The sequence below is a fragment of the Pristiophorus japonicus genome, chromosome 8 (genome assembly GCF_044704955.1).
Source record: "Pristiophorus japonicus isolate sPriJap1 chromosome 8, sPriJap1.hap1, whole genome shotgun sequence".
Classification (NCBI taxonomy): domain Eukaryota; kingdom Metazoa; phylum Chordata; class Chondrichthyes; family Pristiophoridae; genus Pristiophorus; species Pristiophorus japonicus.
In genome coordinates, this window is record NC_091984.1 from 110,120,516 (window position 1) to 110,143,322 (window position 22,807).

Here is a 22,807-nt window from a genome sequence, read left to right on the forward strand (position 1 = left end):
ATCCGCATAGCGCCATACTCAGTGCCGCCCCGGGAGTGCCCCTCCAAGGAAGTGGAGCACTGGAGACATTGCTGGAGACAGCACTCCGCTTCCATTGAGGGGCGTAAGACCCAATTCTGTGGTTGGAGCGGGATCTCTGAGCCAGGCGTTAAAAGTCCCGGCCATGGAAGAGTAACGCCCCCAATCAGGTAGAGGGGTAATTTCACCCCCTCACATTATTCAGAGAAGATCAGACAGAATTGATACATTGAGTGCAATAGGGTGGTACCCATGTTGATACCAAAACAAGAAGGGGAGGTTTCTTTGTGGGCATACTTGAACCTTCTGTGAATGAAGTAGTCACTGTTGTTGGTGCCGTGCTGGAGGGTGAGTGTGTGGAGTGATCTGCTGGAAGACCAAAACTGTGAGTAACAATGCCTGCATCAATTGAATATGTAAACAATATATTGTTGGTCATTTACAAAGACTACAGCAAGAAGATGTGCTCCATACCAGTAAACTTCCTGAAAGTGATGACGTAACAGACATTTCTCTAGAATATTTTAAGGAAGTGTAGATTTATCTTTGCTCTGGAAAAATTGTCATTTTGTCCCAATATTCTACCACCCACTTGTCATAGAGTGTAGAGGATATTTCATTCAATTTGTAAAGAGAAAGCCAAACTTCATCAAAACAACGAGGATGTTGTAAAAGAGCATTCGAGCCGATAAAAGTTCATCAAGGGACAAAAGAGATAGAACTATTCAGTTTTCAAAAATCAGCATAACTGGTAACCAAGCATCAGGGGGACAACCATTCCGATGCGCAAATGAGGAGGTGAAGAATGTTTATGGACATACTTGAACCTGATGTGAATGAAGTAGTCACTGTTGTTGGTGCCGTGCTGGAGGGTGTGAGTGAGGAGTGATCTGCTGGAAGACCAAAACTGTGAGTAACAATGCATGCATCAACTGAACATATAACCAATATATCATTGGTCAGTTACAAACACTATAACAGGAAGACGTGCTTCATACCAGAAAACTCACTGAAATAGATGAAATATCAGCCATTTCTCAAGACTATTTGAGGGAAATGTCGATTTAGTTTTGTCCTGGACACTTCTGCAGTGGAAGCAGTTTCTCCTTATCTACTCTATCATAGCCCCTCATAATTACGAACACCTCTATAAAATCTCTCCTCAACCTTCTCTGTTCTAAAGATAACAATCCCAGCTTCTCTAGTGTCCCAACTCGTACTATGAATAATAATGCAAATGCGTTTGCACCACAGAATTGAGTGCCTTTTGCAATTGAGCAATCAGGCAGGATGTGTAGTTGTTCTTAAACATGTAGAACTGAAGACCAAAGTCGGCCCGACTAAATGCTGTTGTGGCACCATCGGCACTTTCCGCAGTTGTGATCTCCTAATTCAGTACTGACCTAGAACTAAATATGTCAATTTCCTTGTCTGTATGGCTCAGTAACTCACAACGGAATATATTTAATTGCTGATCCATCAGGGAAACTATGGGTGTTTTTGTTCTAAGTCACGTTGCACAAATGGTGCAATGTCCTACTGAGGGATAATAATTGCGAGAGAGTTTTTGGTTAGTAATGGGGATGAACTCCTATCTGGTCTTAATTAACTTGCAAAAGAGAGCAAACAAGAACACCATCTTGGCTATTCTACAAACCCAGAGCAATGGGGGGAATAAGGTCCGCTAAAACGGGTGTGAAATCTCCGGAGCAGATCCACCACCTGCCCAAAGCCAGGGTCACGAGTCCCGAACCATTTTCAGGTTTAGGCCACATTTTAATGACACCAGGATGTCACAGGCACCAGTTGGGCAGCCCACTGCCACTTGCCAATAGTGGGAGGGTGGAAATAGCACTGACCCAATGCTCGCCCAGCCAGCAATTTGGGCCCCGGGGAGGGGAGCTGATCCGGGAAGGGGTGGAGAATGGGCTGGCATCGGGCCACAGTATTTGTGTGGAGCCAAGAAGAGCAGTCCTGCTCCTCCTGACCCCACAAGGTCTTTTTCCCCTCCAAACATTCTGGGACATCCAGGGTGTCCCTTCAGGGACCGTGAGTTATGCCAATCAATACCTGGTACAAATGGTATACGCTTTACTCGTTTGCATCTGAAACTTGCAATCGTGGTCCTACAGCCAGAGTAGGATCCAAACCTGCATATTTCAGCTTCCTTATGGGCAGATGTGCTGCTTGACCATTTACAGGCTTGCCTGCAATTAGCATTAGCAGGCCTTGGGCATGAATGGGGCAGCTAAGTGCGGGCCCCTCTTGATATTCAAATGTCAGCTGCCTGTTTCTCAGATGAGAAAGGGGTGGTGGCAGTTGAAAATCACCCAACCCCCATTACAGGGACTTGAGCATATAAATCTAGGCTGACACTCCAGTGCAGTGCCGAGGGAGTGCTGCACTGTCGGAGGTGCCGTCTTTCAGATGAGACGGTAAACCGAGACCTCATTTGCCCTTTCAAGTGGATGTAAAAGATCCCATGGCACTATTTCAAAAAAGAGCAGGGATGTTATCCCGGTGTCCTGGTCAATATTTATCCCTTAATCAACAACAAAAACAGATTATCTGATAATTATCATATTGCTGTTTGTGGGAGTTTGCTTGTGCACAAATTGGTTGCCGCGTTTCCCACAATACAACAGTGATTACACTCCAAAAGTACTTAATTGGCTGTAAAGCACTTTGAGACATCCAGTGGTCATGAAAGGCGCTGTATAAATCCAAGTCTTTCTTCTCTTTCTTTTTTCTTTGAAAGGAGGCATTAAGGGAACTTGTCTGTACTTTACTTTCAATGGTATCTCCTACTGGCAGCTTTCCCACTCCCAACCCACATCACTAGTCTCTATGTCTCAAAGCTTTAGGTAAACAGTTAGAGCAGTGCTTTCATGCATGGTAATGTAGCTGTCCTGAGAGATGGTGAGGCCTCGGACGTGAGCTGTTGAGAATGAGCATACTCGGACCAGGTCTTGTTGTATTTGGTGTAAGAGTCATTGATATGGAAGAAATGTTGGAGTTTGCAATTGATCTGGGCTGGTTTCCTGCAGTAAGACCAAATTGAAGGTTTGAATATTTAACTAAAGAGCAGTAAATTACTAGGCCGCGTTCCCTCCTGAGGGTTACAATCAAGTGCATTGTGCTTATAACACTGTTAGAGTGCTGCTATTTACACTTTCCTTTGTAACTTGGATGTTTCAAAACATCGAGGTTGTTGTAAAAGAACATTTGAGTCGATAAAGTTCATTACGAAAGACAAAGGGATAAGGGCAGGGAAGGGCAGGAAGCAGATTCAATGGCAACATTCAAAAGAGAATTGAATAAATACTTGAAGGGAAAACATCTACAGGCAAGTGGGATTAACTGGATAGCTCTACAAAAGAATCGGCACATGCACGATGGACTGAATGGTCTCCTTCTAGGCAGAATCATTCTTTGATTCGCCGCACTGTTGACTATCTTGTCCATTTGCTAGCCCATTACTCACTTAAAAACAAAATTGGACAGTGCCGGTATTCACCAGATGGAAAGTTAAGTGACTGTTCCCAATATATCAGTTGCAAACACCTGCTCCCCGTCTTGCTGAAGATTGTTGCTGACATTAGTAACAAGAGATCATGGAACAGGCTTTAAACTAGGGCCTTAGCTGTTCTGAATCTGGTGCATGTATTACTGATGTTGCAGCCATGCTGGATTTTATGACCAGTGCATAGATTTCCAGCATCCACAATATTTTGATTTTGTTTTAGGGGAGGAAAACTGTTCATTTTGCTAAATCTGGATGCTGTTGATATTAGTACAGGCATCAGGTGGGTCAGAGAGGGTAATACCATCTCGTTGCCTATCTGAGCAGAGAAATGTGGTGTATTTGTTGGACACATGTGAATCTGCTGTGGATGAAGGAATCACTATTAGTGCAGTTGTGCTGGAGTTTGCGAGTGACTATGACCTATTGGAAGAGAACTACATGCTAGACACGAGGCTCCCAAAGCAAGCGCTCTACTTGGAACTCCTTCATGGCAAATGAGCCAAAAGTGGGTGGAGGAAAAATTACAAGGACACCCTCGAAGCCTCCCTGATAAAGTGCAACATCCCCACTGATACCTGGGAGTCCCTGGCCAAAGAGCGTTCTAAGTGGAGGAAGTACATCCGGGAGGGCGCTGAGCACCTCGAGTCTCATTGCCGAGAGCATGCAGAAAAAAAATGCAGGCAAACCAGTCCCAACCACCCTTTCCCACAACGACTATCTGTCCCACCTGTATTGGGCTGTTCAGCCACCTAAGGATTCATTTTAAGAGTGGAAGCAAGTCTTCCTCGATTCCGAGGGACCGCCTATGATGATGACAATGAGCCTATATTATTTACTAATCTATATATTTTTTTTAAACAGCAGTAAAAAGACTCTCAAAGATGTTCTTGCAGAGGTGATATTTTGCATACGTCCAGAGCAGTTTAATCTGACCGTGAATTAGAAAGGTGGGCTGTTTCACTTTACACAAATTTTCATTTTCCTGGTAAAAAATTGATTTTTGTAAAACAATTTAAATACGTTTCTAATCTTGAAGGAAAAAAAAAACAATCCAGACCATAATTTTCAAATGGTTCATCTGCCAGTTAAAAATGTGAATTGCCCCGACAACATCAGAAACAAACAATATTTTAAAGCTGTTCGCCCCCAGAAACATATGTTGTGTTGCGGAAGCTGTTGATGGGGGGCTGGTGCTGAGATTTTTATTTTTTTTAAATCGAGATCAAAGGACAGGAATGTTCTCTGTGCTGGTACTTGTGCTGGTTCAAATGTTCTTTATTCAGAAGGTTGAATGTACTTGCCAGGATGAGATTTAAGATCGTAAAAATGATTGATTAGTGGCAGAAGTAAAGCTCGCTCCTGCCTGGCCTTAAATATGCCAGCAACAATCCAAAGGGAAAAAAGATAGGAAATCAAGTGTTGTGTTGGTAGTCCCAACTTATTCCCAAGGGTTTGTTGCTGCTCCCTGCCACTTGCATGCAAAGATTCAAAACCTGCTGGTGTGCTATTTTTATCACAAGGGAAAGTTAAGGCCTTGTTCTTCATTTTGGCAAGAGGAATTAAAAACATTATCCTAGTTTCTCCATGTGAATGTTGGCTGCTATTAAATCCTGGTGAAAGCAGCTGTTCAAGAGACCTAAACTGGAGGATGGGTTGTTTTTTACTATTTGAATGTAAACCTGACGCAGGGAAACTGGGAGCAAGAGTCACTGTAAAATCTGTGCGGAGTTTGACGGGTACATTCTGCTTCTTTAATTGGGAACATTAAAATGAGTGTGTGATAATCTCCCACTCAGGTATGGATCAGATATCATCTGCTCTGTTCTACTAAAACAGTAAGCTCATGCTACTCACCTTTGAACATAGCTGAAATCGTCTTGTAAACCTGGATGGGCTTGACAGCAGCATTATGATTACTGTTCCAACAGAAACAGTGTGGTTCTTACACTGCAGTGCTACACTACTATTTAGGCTTAAGAGTGGTTTTTAACTTGCGCGGGTCTTGGGCGGACAGGGCGGAGAGGGTTGCTGGAATGGATCAAGCGCAAATTGCATCGGCTGATATCTAACTTCCAACCTTCATCTACATGCCACTGGTCAACGAGCAGAAAGTGGCAGCTGGCAGAAGAGCTCGCACTGGCACTAAGGGAAGACTCGCAGGTACGCAGCCAAGTTGCAGGCGAAGTGGTCAGAGGGTGGGTACTGTGCCAGCAAAGGCCCAGACTCGCCTTGAGGGGACTGGAGGAGCACGCCTGCAAATGTTAATTACATTGGAGGGCCTGCGCTGCCTTCAGATGAGGTTCCGTTGAATGGAGTGGGCGGGTTATCAGGGTTCTATTGCCTTGATTAGCATTTGGAAAATTAGTCACCTGCTTGAGTGCGGTGGGTGCCTCATCAGCTGCCAAAACCAGTGAAATGAAGCCACTCCATTTTAACTACACGCTTGCTCCATTCCCACTGAGTGGAAGGAGTTATAATCCAAACGTCCCCCTCCCCCCTTATTCTCCATCCAAGCGTGCTGCTGCCAAGTAATAGTAATAAGACAATCCAAGATTGATGCTGCTTGGTGTATCAAAATCATGGGGCCGAAATTGCCCACCGCTGGAATGGCAGCGCACCTACCCTGTTTCAGTTGTTTTTACCGACATGGTGGATGCAGCGACCTCGAGCGAAATTCCGCCCTTTCACTTTTTTTTCCAGCGGACCGGAAGTCGGTCATAATGGGGGCGGATGTCCGGCGGTGAGTGGAGGTTCGCACACTAGAGGGGTGGTTGGATTGTCCGCCGCTGCCAGTTATCAGCATAGCACTGATGATGTCATCACGGTGCTGCGTCACCACGTCTCTCTCCTTCACTTAAAGGGGAGGGCCACTGTGATTCTTTAGGTTGGGTCCACTGGGCCACCAGGGAGGGTTTCGGCCAGGCCAATGGCCTGGCACCCAAGAGAGGGTGCCAGGCTGCTTGTTGGTGGCCGGGCCGAACCCGGGGGCATAACTGTCAGCGCGACACAGCAGTCGGCCAACAAAAAAAAAAAATGGCGGATGCAGAAGTAGGTCCTCCCTTTTAATGGCAGTGGCACCACCATTTTGCAAGTACTCCAAGCACAGTCCACTGGCAGAAAATGATGGCGGTGGCACCAAGCGGCGGGAGCAAGCTTTTCTCGGCAGAATTTTGCGATCGGGGAGGAACATCAGCGGTGCCCGCACTGATGATGCACTTACGATGGATCAGCAGTAGTGGGGCGGAAGTGGGGGGAGTAGGTCACTGCCAGGATACTGCAGGAACGGAATTTTCAAAATAGCGGCCATTCAATGAAAGATCGGCGGCCATTGCACTCCGCAGTGAGGTCACCAATTTCCAGCAGTAACAGGCCTTAAGGGGAGGGTCAATTGTCTTCATCCTATTGGTGGTGGTCAACATTTCTTTGCTGTACTGCTATTGAAGGATAGAAACAATATTAACTGAGGCCTGGAGATATCAGGAATACAACATTCTTCCCTATTGACGGGTACACTGGCCATGCCTTGCAGCAACAATACTGACTCACTGGAGCAGTGTAGCAATGGCACTACCCCATAAATTACCTTCACAATTATTACTGTTTTATAACAGCTCTTAACTTTTTCACAATGGGTAGAGGCGAGAAGGAGATGAACAGTGAGGCATTGCTTGCAACAACAGGTGAATTACAGGGGCTCTCAAGGGGCAGCTAGTGAACAAAATTTCTGGAAGAACGCTGGCTTGTGATCTTTGTTTCTCCCCATTAGAAAATGGAAATAATCTGTGGAGATCTCGCTGTGTGCAGGATGAACCTGAAGAAGGAGGACCTTTCGAACTTCATGCAACATAAGAGGCAATTTCCTCACATTCAGACAGACATAGCTTTGGCACACTGTTAATCAAACATTCTGGAAACACATTTAAACTAGGCCACAATATTAACTGAACAGTTTAAATAGGCTCATCTTGCTGGTAAATAAATGTTTTTTTACAGAATGTGTAAGGAGCTGCTTTTTGTGTTGGCATAATTCCCAGTATAAATAGCGCATTTACAAAGAAGCTATTAGGCAATTAAAAATGTAAATCTTAATCTGTTATCAGACAACAGACCTGTATCTCTGAGATAACTGAGACTTGCTTATTAAGACCAGTAATGCAGTTATTAAAAACATAATGGTGTAGATTTTCAACTTGACACAGAGGCATAAAACAGGCATTGTAGATCGGCTATCCGTTGTAGAAACCACCTGATTTCCATTGACTGCATGCGAGGTAACCAGACTCGATTCAGTTGAAAATGTTCTCTTTGTGTACTTACTTTTAGTGGTGTTCGTGGGTGAACCAGTTGTTGATGGAACTGAAAGGAGATGAAAATAATTTTGTGAGAGTCGTCACGTGTAAACAAAAACATGAGACACCTGTGGTTCTTCACAGCGCGAGTGAGATGATCAACTTTCTCACAATGCAGTGCACGGTGCTACACAAATGTAGTGTTTGAGTTCACTTCTGCAGTTTCCCACAATGTTTCAATTGAAGGTATGGTGAAAATCAACAGAAAAGTAAAGTTCATACACTATAAACAGATCACTGGTACAGTTTATTCAGTCCATATACTTTAGTCTGGCCATGTCCTACCCGTTTCGGTAGGACAGGAGCAAAGCTGCAGAGTCACAGTTTGAAGAGAGATTTAAGGCTGTTTTCATGAGAGTTGAGAAAGGCTAAGGGGTAGCAATACAAAAATCTTCAACATTATGATGGGTTATGACACATGATTATGGGAATCCAGGAAGTCAAGGGATATGGGGATAGTGCAGGAAAGTGGAGTTGAGGTCGAAGATCAGCCATGATCTTACTGAATGGCAGGCTCGAGGGGCTGAATGGCCAACCCCTGCTCCTATTTCTTATGTTGTTATGTGATAGTAATTAATGGTTGGCAGGTCAGTAATAAAAGGGCAGGTATTTAAGATAAGCACAAAAACGATTAGAGATTAGAAAAAAAAATGATTGACTCCGCCTCAAGCGGTTTTTGAAATAGAATATATAACTTGGATTTTTTTTTAAGAGAATTAGATAGCTGCTAGAAACAGATTAATATGGAAAGGTATGTGGAGCAAATAAGAGCGTGGGATTAGACTAAGTGGCTCTTGTGGACAACAACTTCAGTGCTAATGTGGTGGGCTGAATGACCAGTTTCTGTGCTATAACATTCTATTACTATCCCCAGATTTTATTTGACATATTTATTTTAATCTAATTGCAGGATTGCCTGTCTTTTTTTCAGCATCTAGCATCCGTTATAGTTACCATGGAGATTCCTTCAAGTTTTCGCACGGTGTAAAGGGTGAAGATCATTGTGCAGCAATTAGCTTGAGGTCCCACATTCTAGCCTAAAACATTCTGCAACATTCTTTATAACCATTAGGTTTTCAACTGCTAAACTAATCATGAGAGGTCAGACTTTCATCGCTTCTTCATGTCTGCCCACTTAGTCAACCAGATCACTGAACTGTAATTGTATATCATGTACAACAGCGAGGCCAAGTTAGACCACAATTCCAGTTACATCACACTTGAAAATACAGAATTTCTTTTCAAGCCTCCACTCACTCAAAAGAAAGCTCCTCTGTAACTGGAGAATGGAGCAACTCCCAGCAAAAGAGAAACCCTGTTCTCAACTTTTAAACCTGCCGACTTGCTGCTTTACACGATTGCACAAAGTCAAGATCTGCCCCCTTGTGTGAGACACTGAAGGTTAGCATGGAAGAGAGCCTGTTACCGTTTGGCTGCTTGCAATGTTTTCAGTTGTTTGTATGCTGCCTGTAGAATTAGCTGAATGTGTTAGCTTTGATACAGAAGGTGCGGGTACGTGGGACCAGAGAAAATTAAACTGTCAGAATGATGTGATCCTACAGTTTTTAAATCTTTCACAACCCACACTTATAACCATATTTTCTAACCCTGATCTTATGATATTTAACATTATGATATTTAACATAACTTCATTTTACCAAACTGACAGATGTGAGTATTAAGTAATATTGAAGGCTGTTTTTTCCATACAATGCATGCAGTGAGGACGGGCATTTGAGCCCGTGCTCCATCACTGTGTTCCTGCCTTGTACTGCTCTCCCAGTTGGCATTTATTCTGTACGGAATACTACCCCAGTAAGTATTCATTATTACAAAAAATCCATTGCTCATGTTTACTCTGTGTGTAATGTCATCCCAGTTTTATCATTTACTCTGCATGTCCCACTCTCCCATTTGCAGTCTAATGCACTGTTGAGTGGCATTTACTCTGTATATAATGTAGTCTTTAGTTATGAGTTATTCTCTCAGTCATTTACTCCCAGTTGGTACTTGATTCTGGATAAATAGCAATTTAGTGCTGTGCTATAAATACCCTTTGTTGCACTTTGAAAATGTGTTGAAACCAGTCAATGAATAAAAATAGCCCAATATTCCAAGCCCGACAGAACCATCGCCACCATCATCTGCTCCTCGTGCTTTCCTCCTTGCCACATGTGTTTGTGTTTGGTTATCTATGCAAGTGACTGCAGTAGTATGTGCAGTGCTTGCAGTTTTGATTGGCTGATTTGAGCCTGAAATGGTGGGTGTAGGTTTGATCCTGTTTGTATTACGTGAAGAACAGAAACAACTTTTCACAAACGGTGAAAGATACAATAAGACTGAGATTTGCAGAACATACATTTATACCAAAGAATTGTGCCTTTTGTAAAATGGACAGGCAGTTCCAACATTCGCTTTGAGAAGTACCAAACACAAACAGCACAATGATCGCTCTCATTTTGTCCAACACAGCCACTTTTCCAAATGAGCCCTCCCGAGGACTTGCATTCCACCTGTCAAAGTATATCATGAAGATTCCTCGACAAAGGGCAAAGCATCTAACATGGGATGTGGCTCTGCAGCGCCCGACTGAGTTACCCACCATCCCTGGGTGCCCTTTTGCTGTGCCCTCTCTGATGCCTGCAGTACCATGGCAGAAGGGCAGAATGAAACACCTGTAATGCCTTCCAGTGCTGTTGTGATTCAGTTGGCGAACAGGGACACAGCTAAGAATAATATTTAAAAACAAAACAGCGGAAAGTGAAGTGCAACATATAGAATGCAGTTATGAAATCATGACATGTACTAATGCACTTTTAACATGTAATCAGCTGCTGCCCCCACTCTATTTCTTTTAAAAATGGCGGTCCTGTTTGGTACAGGCATGCCCGAAGTTCCTGGTCCAAAGTACATGACAGTGCACATTGAGTTCTTGTTGAAGTTAATGGCAGAACTCGGGAAACCTGGCAGCTAAAAGAAGGCAGGAGTTTCCGGATCCAGCAGGTAAGTGTGTTTTTATAGCACTGCTTGTGGGCCAGGAGGAGCAGGAGTGCTTCCCCCTGTCCCCTCAAGCAAGTCTTTTGTCGCAATCTTCTGACCCCTTCCGTGTTCTTCAGAACCCCCCCCCCCAGCGGCCCCTGGCTGCGGCCATCTACTGCTAGCTTTCCCATCTGGCACCTGGCCAGCTGCTCAATCGGGATGGCCGCCAAGCGGGAAACAGAGTAAAAATATGCTGACGAGGTCCTGCCGTTAAATTGGGCAGGACCTATGCGTTCCCGATATTTCCGGGTGTTCCGAGCCGCCGCCCCTGCTCTCGCCTCACCTCCCCGGAAATACTGGGGCCTCAGTTTTACTTTATATGAACCTTATTTTTAATGTTCTGGTATTTAACTTAAATTAACTAACAATTGTCTTCAGGCCTAATCAAAGATTAGCTCTGTTCTGTGAACCTCACAGAAACACTGGTTTATATATTTGACTGTTAGCTATAAATTGTTGGAAAAGCCAAGAGAATCACTGCCAAAACTGGCACAGAATCTAATGAAAACATTGTGGCTTCTCCTGCCGCCTTGTGGATTTTAGCCATTGGTGCATCACTGATACTTGAGCAATGGCAATAGCAATCAGAAGCTCAACATATCCTACTTTCCACTGATATAATTAGTGCTTTTTACAGACAGTAATTCACAGCAACAGTCCCTCCCTTCCCTTTCCACAGTTAAGGGTGTGGCATTAAGCCCACTAGGATTCAGCTGTCCTCCAGCTGGGAGTTCTTTCATTCCAGAATATGTTGCAGTAAAGTTTGATTCTTGCACACTTCTGTTCCTTTCTGAAATAATCAAATTTTCTGTCTTATATTTTGGGAAAGATGCTCTGCACTCAACTGATCTAGATCAGTCCAATGTTTATGGAATACACACATCGCTACATAACTAATCTACTAGTCTATGGGCTCAATTTTTCCCAATGCCGTTTTGTTGATGTATTTGAAGAGTTACGCCCATTTTTGGGGGGCCTGACTACGCCAAAAAAAGAGCTGAAAGTTTCCCTGTTTTAACTTGTGAATGTGGCCCGGCGCACATTGTCCTTAAGTAATGTGGGTGGAGCCTAAAATGTGTGCCAAAAAGATCGGGCTGGCACACAAAATCTGCAAAAGGACAAGACAGGCTGAGTGAGTGAGCAAAAATTTGGCAGATGGAGTATAATATTTGGAAAGTGTGAGGTCATGCACTTTGGCAGAAAAAAATCAAAGAGCAAGTTATTATTTAAATGGAGAAAGATTGCAAAGTGCCGCAGTACAGTGGGACCTGGGGGTACTTGTGCACGAAACACAAAAGGATAGTATGCAGGTACAGCAAGTGATCAGGAAGGCCAATGGTATCTTGGCCTTTATTGCAAAGGGGATGGAGTATAAAAGCAGGGAAGTCTTGCTACAGCTATATAAGATATTGGTGAGGACACACCTGAAATATTGCATGCAGTTCCTGCTCCTATTTCTTATGTTCTTATGTTCTTTTGTTCTTATGTAATGAGGGACACACAGCTGAGGCTGGAAAGTGAAACATACAAGACATTCTGGCCATCTCACAGCAACCTGCACAAGCACCCTGTACATTGCAGCTATTTAAGGCAGCAGCTTACCAACATGAAAATATTAAAGAGTCTTTGTGCCAAAGGTCTATCACCTCCTCCCTCCCCCCCCCCAATCCCTGCTGGTGCCCGGTGCAGCTCCTAGCCAAGGCCAAAAGGCCTCCCTTCCCCCCCTTTCTCTCTGCCACTGCTGTCCCGGACATGGAACTGGATCTTCTCCACTGATTCTCTTTTCTGTGCTGATTTTGTTAACTGCTCAGAAGGTTTTTCAGAGCGGTCACATACGCCGTCTTAAGAAAAATTGTAGTTGCCAAACTTGCATAAATAGCCAGAATTGGCGCGGGTGGCAGGTTACGCCCCCAATGAGGTAAAGAAAATCGTAGCCTAAAAAAATCCTACCCAAGTGAATTACGCTGGTGCCGAAACTTTGGGAAAACTTGGAGATTTTAATTTACCCCCCAAAAAATGGCGCAGATAATTGGGGAAAATTGAGCCCTTGATGTTGTAGAAAATAAATACACTTTATCCAATTAGTGCAGGCAAAATGTTGCCTATGCATGTAAATTCATAAAATACTATGTCACAGTCATGAAAGTGGAAGGCATATTCTTCCCGCTAGAATATATTATTACATACACAATCATTTCCATTGAACAAAAGACGTTACTACAATGCTCTAAGTTGCAAAAAGTGATCGCACAACATTGGGACTGAACATAAGAAAATCCAGAGCAAAGAAAGAGCATTCATAGAATCATAGAATAGTTACAGCACAGAGGAGGCCATTCGACCCATCGAGCCCATGCTGGCTCTCTGCAAGAGCATCTCAGCTAGTCCCACTCCCAACCCATCGCGTTCAATCCATCCAAAGTCCACCTTTGATTATTCATGGACTTCCCTCCCACTCCATCTGATGATTCTCTACTTTAAGAAACATTAATCATTCCCTGTGAAAGATATCAAGCCATGTTGTTAAACATTTCTATAACCCTCAATCATGCTTGTCACCAGATATTAATCCATTTTCTTTTTAAAGGTGCCACCTGACGGTCACCTTTCTTCACTGAGTTTGTTCCACATAATCTCAATTCATGATATAAATATAAATGTGCTGTATTTGGGTACTTCAAAGCCGTAGTACTGTACTAACAGCCTGTTGGTGGCCACTGAATAGTGGAGCGGTTCACCTTCCACACAGTGAACTTAAGCAGATAAGGAATTTTGGTCTCAATATGGAGGCCCCAAAATTAATTAAGTCATTCTGTAGCTCACCAATCGAAAAGGTCTCAATTGAGGCCCAGGAAATTTAATATATGTTTTCTAATTATGGGAGTTTCAAGATGGCCAAAAGTCATATCTGGAGAGAGAAGCAAAATATAGTGGACAGTATTGAAAAGCTTTTTGGTTTAATTTAAAACATATTTATTCCACTTTCCTGGCCTATTCATAACTTTGTTAATACTGAGCTAGGAGTTTTCCCTCAACCATGTTAAAAACACAATATTTCCCCATTACCTTTAGATATCATTCATATGTACATGAAGTAAAGAATATCCCAGTAACATGCTATTAAGACTGACTTTGTCATTTTTTCTCTTTCTGTCAGATGAGGCCCATCTCGCTGCACATGCTATTTTATGTGTTAGTGAATTTGCTCTCGTCAACATGACAAATCACAGTTCTAGAAAATGAAATGTTTTTCTAGTTTTTGCAGCCAATGTCAGAATCAAGCATTCAGAGGTGAGATACAGGGGCGAGCACTCTCTGCACTGTCCCTAAAATACCCCTTAATACTAATCTTCCAAGAAGACAATTTTCGCACCAGTGTGCCATTTCACTTTCTCTCATCCGTCATGCTTACGGCTTATGTCTTCAAGCCACAGTCAATGTAGTAACCATGTATTTAATGCTTTGGGGTAAAGAGAAGGACCATGCTATGTGAGGTGCACCTTTACCACTAACTAAAGACAAATAATGGGTAGTGATGTAGTATGATGCACAGTCCTGTTTAGTAGCTCAACAGTAATGGCAAATTAACATGAAAAATCAGAAAATGTTGCTCGAATGTGGCAAAGCAGAAACAAACTCCACAATCCCTGATGGTTACTGTGCTATCACACAGGTAGAAATGGCAGAAAATCTAAATAAGGAAACCAAATTTTACAGAACGCGACGTGGAGTTGACAGCGTATGAGGATTATTGTCACATGAGACACGCTCATTCATTTCCCTCCCCCTCATCTCAGAACAACAGTTTGCATTTATAGACCATCTTTCACAGAGGAAAACGTCCCAAAGTGCTTCGAAGCACAATCAGACACAAACTGACACTGAGCCCAAGAAGGAGATATTAGGAGCCTTCAAGCTCAGTACCAAATAAGAAAGTGTGGATCGAAAAACCAAGTGATTCAATGCAGCAGCAAGAGATAGGCAGACCTCGGTGAATGTCGGGAAGTGTTTTAATGATATTGAGAAGACATTCACTGCCTATCGTGCACAACAACATGAAGAGGGCCAACCACCAAATGAACCTCAACAGGAGTTCTCTTCGTCGTTTACTTGGAAAAGCTCAGGGTGAATCTAGTGGGATCAACTGCCACCAATGCAGTCAATGTCTCAGTTTAAATCGAACATCTTTTGATATACAAAATGCAAATTCCTTCACATAAAAGACAACTTCTATTCATCATGACATCATCACAAACAGTAGTTTAAACTAAATACTGCAATATATGTAGAATTGTTGTGTGTTATTTATAGACACATAATAAAGGCATATACAGGTACAACGTCCCGAATCCAGAGTTTCGAAAACCGGAATTGTCCGAAAACCGAACATTTTTGAGGCGGCCAAGATGGCGACATCGGGCGGCGATGGACATGGAAACTGGTAAAAAACGCAGCGCCGGGAGGCCTCGGGCAGTGAGAATCGACGGATGGCAAGGGGGGCGGCGAGGAGCGGAGAAGTGGCAGGCGGCGAGTAGTGGAGGATCGGCGGGTATCGGTGGACGGTGAGGAGCGGAGAATCGGCGGGTATCGGTGGGCAGTGAGGAGCGGAGGATCGGTGGGTATCGGTGGGCGGTGAGGAGTGGAGAATCAGCGGGCGGTGAGGATCGGTGGGTATCGGTGGGCAGTGAGGAGCGGAGGAGCGGTGGGTATCGGTGGGCGGTGAGGATCGGTGGGTATCGGCGGGTATCGGCGGGCGGTGAGGAGTGGAGAATCAGCGGGCGGTGAGGATCGGCGGGTATCAGTGGGCGGTGAGGATCGGTGGGTATCGGCGGGTATCGGCGGGCGGTGAGGAGTGGAGAATCAGCGGGCGGTGAGGATCGGCGGGTATCGGCGGGCGGTGAAGAGTGGAGAATCGGCGGGCGGTGAGGATTGGCGGGTATTGGTGGGCGGCGAAGAGTGGAGGATCGGCGGGCGGTGAGGAGTGGGGGATCGGCGGGCGGTGAGGATCGGCGGGTATCGGCAGGTGGTGAGGAGCGGAGCGGAGGATCGGCGGGCAGTGAGGAGCGGAGGATTGGGGAGCGGTGAGGAGCGGAGGATCGCCGGGCGGTGAGGAGTGGAGGATCGGCAGGTATCGGCGGGAGGTGAGGAGTGGAGGATCGGTGGGTATCGGTGGGCGGCGAGGAGTGGAGGTTCGGCGGGTATTGGCGGGCGGTGAGGAGCGGAGCGGAGGATCGGCGGGCAGTGAGGAGCGGAGGATTGGGGAGCGGTGAGGAGCGGAGGATCGCCGGGCGGTGAGGAGTGGAGGATCAGCGGGCGGTGAGGATCGGTGGGTATCGGTGGGCGGTGAGGAGCGGAGGAGCGGTGGGTATCGGTGGGCGGTGAGGATCGGTGGGTATCGGCGGGTATCGGCGGGCGGTGAGGAGTGGAGAATCAGCGGGCGGTGAGGATCGGCGGGTATCGGCGGGCGGTGAAGAGTGGAGAATCGGCGGGCGGTGAGGATTGGCGGGTATTGGTGGGCGGCGAAGAGTGGAGGATCGGCGGGCGGTGAGGAGTGGGGGATCGGCGGGCGGTGAGGATCGGCGGGTATCGGCAGGTGGTGAGGAGCGGAGCGGAGGATCGGCGGGCAGTGAGGAGCGGAGGATTGGGGAGCGGTGAGGAGCGGAGGATCGCCGGGCGGTGAGGAGTGGAGGATCGGCAGGTATCGGCGGGAGGTGAGGAGTGGAGGATCGGTGGGTATCGGTGGGCGGCGAGGAGTGGAGGTTCGGCGGGTATTGGCGGGCGGTGAGGAGCGGAGCGGAGGATCGGCGGGCAGTGAGGAGCGGAGGATTGGGGAGCGGTGAGGAGCGGAGGATCGCCGGGCGGTGAGGAGTGGAGGATCGGCAGGTATCGGCGGGAGGTGAGGAGTGGAGGATCGGTGGGTATCGGCGGGCGGTGAAGAGCGGAGGATCGGGGAGCGGTGAGGAGTGGAGGATCGGCGGGCGGTGAGGAGTGGAGGATCGGCGGGCGGTGAGGAGTGGAGGATCGGCGGGTATCGGCGGGCGGTGAGGAGTGGAGGATCGGCGGGTATCGGCGGGCGGTGAGACGTGGAGGATTGGCGGGTATCGGCGGGCGGTGAGGAGCGGAGGATCGGAGGATCGGTGGGTATCGGCGGGTGGTGAGGAGCGGAGGATCGGAGGATCGGTGGGTATCGGCGGACGGTGAGGAGCGGAGGATCGGAGGATCGGTGGGTATCGGCGGGCGGTGAGGAGTGGAGGATCGGCGGGTATCGGCGGGCGGTGAGGAGCGGAGGATCGGTGGGTATCGGCGGACGGTGAGGAGCGGAGGATAGGGGAGCGGTGAGGAGCGGAGGATCGGTGGGTATCGGCGGGCAGTGAGGAGCGGAGGATCGGTGGGTATCGGCGGGCGGTGAGGAGTGGAGGATCGGTGGGTATCGGCGGGCGGTGAGGAGTGGAGGATCGGTGGGTATCGGCGGGCGGTGAGGAGTGGAGGATTGGCGGGTATCGGCGGGCGGTGAGGAGCGGAGGATCGGGGAGCGGTGAGGAGCGGAGGATCGGTGGGTATCGGCAGGCGGTGAGGAGTGGAGGATCGGCGGGTATCGGCAGGCGGTGAGGAGCGGAGGATCGGTGGGTATCGGCGGGCAGTGAGGAGTGGAGGATCGGTGGGTATCGGCGGGCGGTGAGGAGCGGAGGATCGGGGAGCGGTGAGGAGCGGAGGATCGGTGGGTATCGGCGGGCGGTGAGGAGTGGAGGATTGGCGGGTATCGGCGGGCGGTGAGGAGCGGAGGATCAGGGGGCGGTGAGGAGCGCCAACAGTGAGGTCCAAATCCGTCAAAACTCGAAAACTGGCACAGATTCAGTCCCGTAGTGGCCGGATTTCGGACTATTGATTTTCTTGTCCAAAATCCAGCCAAACCCAAAAACTGGCCGGTACCGATTCGATCCCGAGGTTGCCAGATTTCAGACGTTGTACTTGTACAAAGGTGCGAAATCAGTGTTAGAATATTCTTATTGCATATTTAATCATATGCTTTACAGGCCAGCCTTGAACATCAGCGATCTTAAGGACCTCAACAGCAACAGACATATTCCAAGGATCCACCAACACAAATATAACCTCAGTATCAAATACTGGTGCAATAACCACAGCAATCAAATGAGAAGGAACTCAAACATCTGCTCCAATATCCAGCAGTAACATCACTAACAATCTATACCAGCCCCAGAACATGTCACAGCATCACTATTACAAGATACCCACGAACAAGTGCTCTCAGTCAGATGATGTTTGCATGGCATCTCAGCAAAATTATGCATATTTCAACTTGGAACCTCTTAGCCCGATGTGGGCTCTCTGGTCTATGCTGGTTATGGATAAGTCATTTGAAACTACTACAACAGAAAGAGATACCAGAGTCCCTGGAGTGAGACTTGAACATACAAACTTCTGACTCAGAGGCAAGAGTGCTACCCACTAAGCCACAGTTGGCCCAAGTTGCATTGCCTTTATTCAAACTGGTGAGAAATAAGATCACAAACACAAGCACTTGAGTTTCTACTGAGATAGATCATCCAGAACTCAGAGTAAGCACGCCAAGAATAATGTTGGGGTTGATTCCATGGCAACTGCTGGTGCATCTTCTCCACCTAGCAGCATATGTAATTCACAGTCTTCCATTGGAAGTGCAAGCACCTGACCTTTCCAGCTTTATACCCCTCTGTGTCGGCAGGTTGTTTATCACACAACACACTAAGAACATTTTTCACTGCTCCAGCTGGGTGCACTACGGAACTTTTCTCGATCTGTATAAACTGTATAATATTAACTTAATGATATCAGTTGTACTATCAATGATATTCTTTATTTACCAGTGTGCTTCATTACATTTTTCCACATTAGAGATCTGAGGGCTGTTTAAAGGAATCATCAGCTACGTTTTCAGGCATCAGTCATTCTCCTCAAGGGGCATTGATTTTTCTCTAGTTTAAAAGCTTTGGCCACCCTAAGTGGCACAGAATGAATTAGTTTTTAATCACACTAGGACACTTGGTTATTAGTTGGATGAAAGGATGTGCACAGAGTAGCATACTTTGTAGTTTAAGAACATAGGAACATAAGAAATAAGAGCAGGAGTAGGCCATTTGGCCCCTCGAGCCTGCTCCGCCATTCAATAAGATCATGGCTGATCTGATCTTGGGCTCAGCTCCACTTCCCTGCCTGAAGTTTATGAATTGCTGCTTTGGCACAAATGTTAGCATGGCGCAGTCCACCACACCAATCACATGGGGGAGAAAAGCAATTGCATGGAATTATTCAATAAGACAGACAGCAAAATACTGCCAGTTCTCAGAAATCTGATATAAACAACAGAAAATGCTGAAAAAGCTCAGTAGGTCAGGCAACATCAGTGGAGAGAGCTAGGAAGCATTAACATTTCAGGTCTGTGACCTTTCATCAGAATATGGAATTATTGTTGGGCACCAATCTATGCCTCTGCTGATCCTGGCAGGTAATATCATTCCTATCTTCTCAACTGAAGTTCATCTGTCACTTTAACAATGCAGTTGAACATCAGTTGTGATGCTAAATTGTAGAAATCCCTTCCTGGTAACAGAAAGAAGGTAAGGACATAGCTACTAATAGCAGAAGTCACCTAGACAGCTGTTTATTCTCTAGCTGTTGGAGATGGTAATTCAAGATGACTCAAGGTCGGTTGGCTATGTGGCAAATATTAGTAATGGTATCTATATTGAGTCAAAATTGTCACGTGCATGCTATGCGGTGGGAGCCAAGTAGTTTGTGCTTTACTGGCACATGCTCTCCATAGGTTTCTCTCTCCTCTAAATAATCCACTGAATGTCTCTGAGCTCACAAACAAAAAGGGAACTGAGTGTCAAGGAAACTGTACTGAAATCTTACTTGAAAATTATTTGATATCACACATGGAAGTTATTTTGTGCAGAATTAATTACATCCCTACTTTGATCAGATCCATCCGCAATTATTGAATTGGTTGTTGAATTAGTCTATGTGATTTTTCCATATAAAACTTACGCAAACGTTACTTGGATTATGATGTGGTTCATAGTCTTTTGTTATTAGAATCATTATTAGAACAATCGTTCACTGGAGTGCAGCGGCAGGACAGAGTGCAAAGGTAAGAGGTTGGTAAGTGGTAGAACTTTAAACCATTTCAAGGTTGGTGTAAATTATCAGTGCCAATTTCTAGTAGCTTCTAAAGGTAAAATAAGATTACAAGTTTAAGTAAAACTGCAATATTAAACAGATAGGATTCTTGTAGGTTTAGCAGAGACAAACAAGCTAGCTAGCTTAGTTAATTGGATAGCTAGTAAAAACTGGTTCCCTAAACAGGCCAGTGGTAAGTCAGTGAGGAACAGTATAAGAAGAAGGGGCTTAGTGCAGTCTTGCTCGGAGTGCAGCGGCAGGTCAGAGTGCAAAGATAAGAGTTTGGTAAGTGGGAGAGTTCAGGCAAGTGGGAGCGGGAGGTGTTGCTTTGTCTTGTTTTCCCCACCAGTGCTAACTCCCCGACCTGGGAGGAAAATAAAACGAAGTGTGACGTCACAGCAAGAGGTTCGGGGACGTCGGAGCGGTCTATAAAGGCCAGCTGGTGCAGCTGTAGCAGGGAGGGAAGGCAAAAAAGAAGTGGAAAGAAATCGAAAGGTGACGTCACAGCCAAGACGGTAAATTATTGGCTGGTGATTGGCGAGTAGTTTTTTTCTTTCTCTTTTCTCTATCAGTAAGTAACCTTTAGCATTATTGTTGCCAAATTAAGTCAATCTAGGGGTTAAGTCGTGGCAGGAGAGCTCAGACACGTGCTATGCTCCTCCTGTACTATGTGGGAAGTCAGGGACGCTTCCAGTGTCCCTGACAACTACATAGGCAGGAAGTATATCCGGCTGCAGCTCCTAACAGACCACATTGCGGCACTGGAGCTGCGGGTGGATTCACCCTGGAGCATCCACGATGCTGAGAATGACATGAATAGCATGTTTAGTGAGTTGGTCTTACCGCAGGTAAAGGTTACACAGCCAGATAGGGGATGGGTGACCAACAGGAAGAGCAGTGGAAGGAAGGTAGTGCAGGGGTCCCCTGTGGTCATTCCCCTGCAAAACACATACACCGCTTTGCGTACTGTTGAGGGAGATGACTCATCAGGGGAGAGCAGCAGCAGCCAAGTTCATGGCACCGTGGGTGGCTCTGCTGCTCAGGAGGGCAGGAAAACGAGTGGGAGAGCTATAGTGGTAGGGAATTCTATTGTAAGGGGAATAGGGAGTGTATGAGACTCCAGGATGGTATGTTGCCTCCCTGGTACAAGGGTCAAGGATGTCTCAGAGCGGGTCCAGGACATTTTGAAGGGGGAGGGTAAACAGCCAGTTGTCGTGCATATAGGTACCAACGATATAGGTAAAAAAGGGATGAGATCCTACAAGACAAATTTAGGGAGCTAGGAGCTAAATTAAAAAGTAGGGCCTCAAAAGTAGTAATCTCAGGATTGCTACCAGTGCCACGTGCTAGTCAGAGTAGGAATCACAGGATAGCTCAGATGAATACGTGGCTTGAGGAGTGGTGCAGAAGGGAGGGATTCAAATTCCTGGGACATTGGAACCGGTTCTGGGAGAGGTGGGACCAGTACAAACCGGACGGTCTGCACCTGGGCAGGACCGGAACCAGTGTTCTAGAGCTGTTGGGGAGGGGTTAAACTAATATGGCAGGGGGATGGGGAACTAGGTAGGGAGACAGAGGGAAGTAGAATGGAGGCAGAAGCAAAAGATAGAAAGAAGAAAAGTAAAAGTGGAGGGCAGAGAAACCTAAGGCAAAAAGCAAAAAGGGCCACATGACACCAACATTCTAAAAGGGCAAAGTGTGTTAGAAAAACAAGCCTGAAGGCTCTGTGCCTCAATGCGAGGAGTATTCGGAATAAGGTGGACGAATTAACTATGCAGATAGCAGTTAACGGATATGATGTAATTGGCATCACGGAGACATGGCTCCAGGGTGACCAAGGCTGGGAACTCAACATCCAGGGGTATTCAACATTTAGGAAGGATAGACAGAAAGGAAAAGGAGGCAGGGTGGCGTTGCTGGTTAAAGAGGAAATTAATGCAATAGTAAGGAAGGACATTAGTGTGGATGATGTGGAATCGGTATAGGTGGAGCTACGAATACCAAGGGTTAGAAAATGTTAGTGGGAGTTGTGTACAGACCACCAAACAATAGTAATGAGGATGCGAACAGCATCAAACAAGAAATTAGGGATGCGTGCAATAAAGGTACAGCAGTTATCATGGGTGACTTTAATCTACATATTGAATGGGCTAACCAAACTGGTAGCAATGCAATGGAGGAGGATTTCCTGGAGTGTATTAGGGATGGTTTTCTAGACCAATATGTCGAGGAACCAACTAGAGGGCTGGCCATCCTAGACTGGGTGATGTGTAATGAGAAAGGACTAATTAACAAACTTGTTGTGCGAGGCCCCTTGGGGAAGAGTGACCATCATATGGTAGAATTTTTTATCAAGGTGGAGAATGACACAGTTAATTCAGAGACTAGGGTCCTGAACTTCGGGAAAGCTAACGTCGATAGTTTGAGGCGTGAATTGGCTAGAATAGACTGGCGAGTGATACTTAAAAGGTCGACGGTGGATAAGCAATGGCAAACATTTAAAGATCACATGGATGAAATTCAGCAATTGTACATCCCTGTCTGGAGTAAAAATAAAATGGGGAAGGTGGCTCAACCATGGCTAAAAAGGGAAATTAAGGATAGTGTTAAAGCCAAGGAAGAGACATATAAATTGTCTAAAAAAGCAACAAACCTGAGGACTGGGAGAAATTTAGAATTCAACAGAGGAGGA

General features: G+C 46.0%; 1 protein-coding gene across 13 annotated transcripts in view; it reads right to left on the bottom strand.

The window, feature by feature from the left end:
• Window positions 1-22,807, bottom strand: part of ptprc (protein tyrosine phosphatase receptor type C) — a 279,774-nt gene that overhangs the window by 118,324 nt on the left and 138,643 nt on the right. For 9 of the 13 annotated variants that reach the window (XM_070887294.1, XM_070887295.1, XM_070887302.1 and 6 more), the window contains exons 3-4: window positions 7,862-7,900; window positions 840-911 (exon numbers count right to left, since the gene is read on the bottom strand). In XM_070887294.1, the coding sequence (XP_070743395.1) occupies window positions 840-911; window positions 7,862-7,900 (111 nt within the window). The remainder of the gene's footprint in view (window positions 1-839; window positions 912-7,861; window positions 7,901-22,807) is intronic. The other 4 variants (XM_070887306.1, XM_070887305.1, XM_070887304.1 and 1 more) reach the window with 2 other exon arrangements.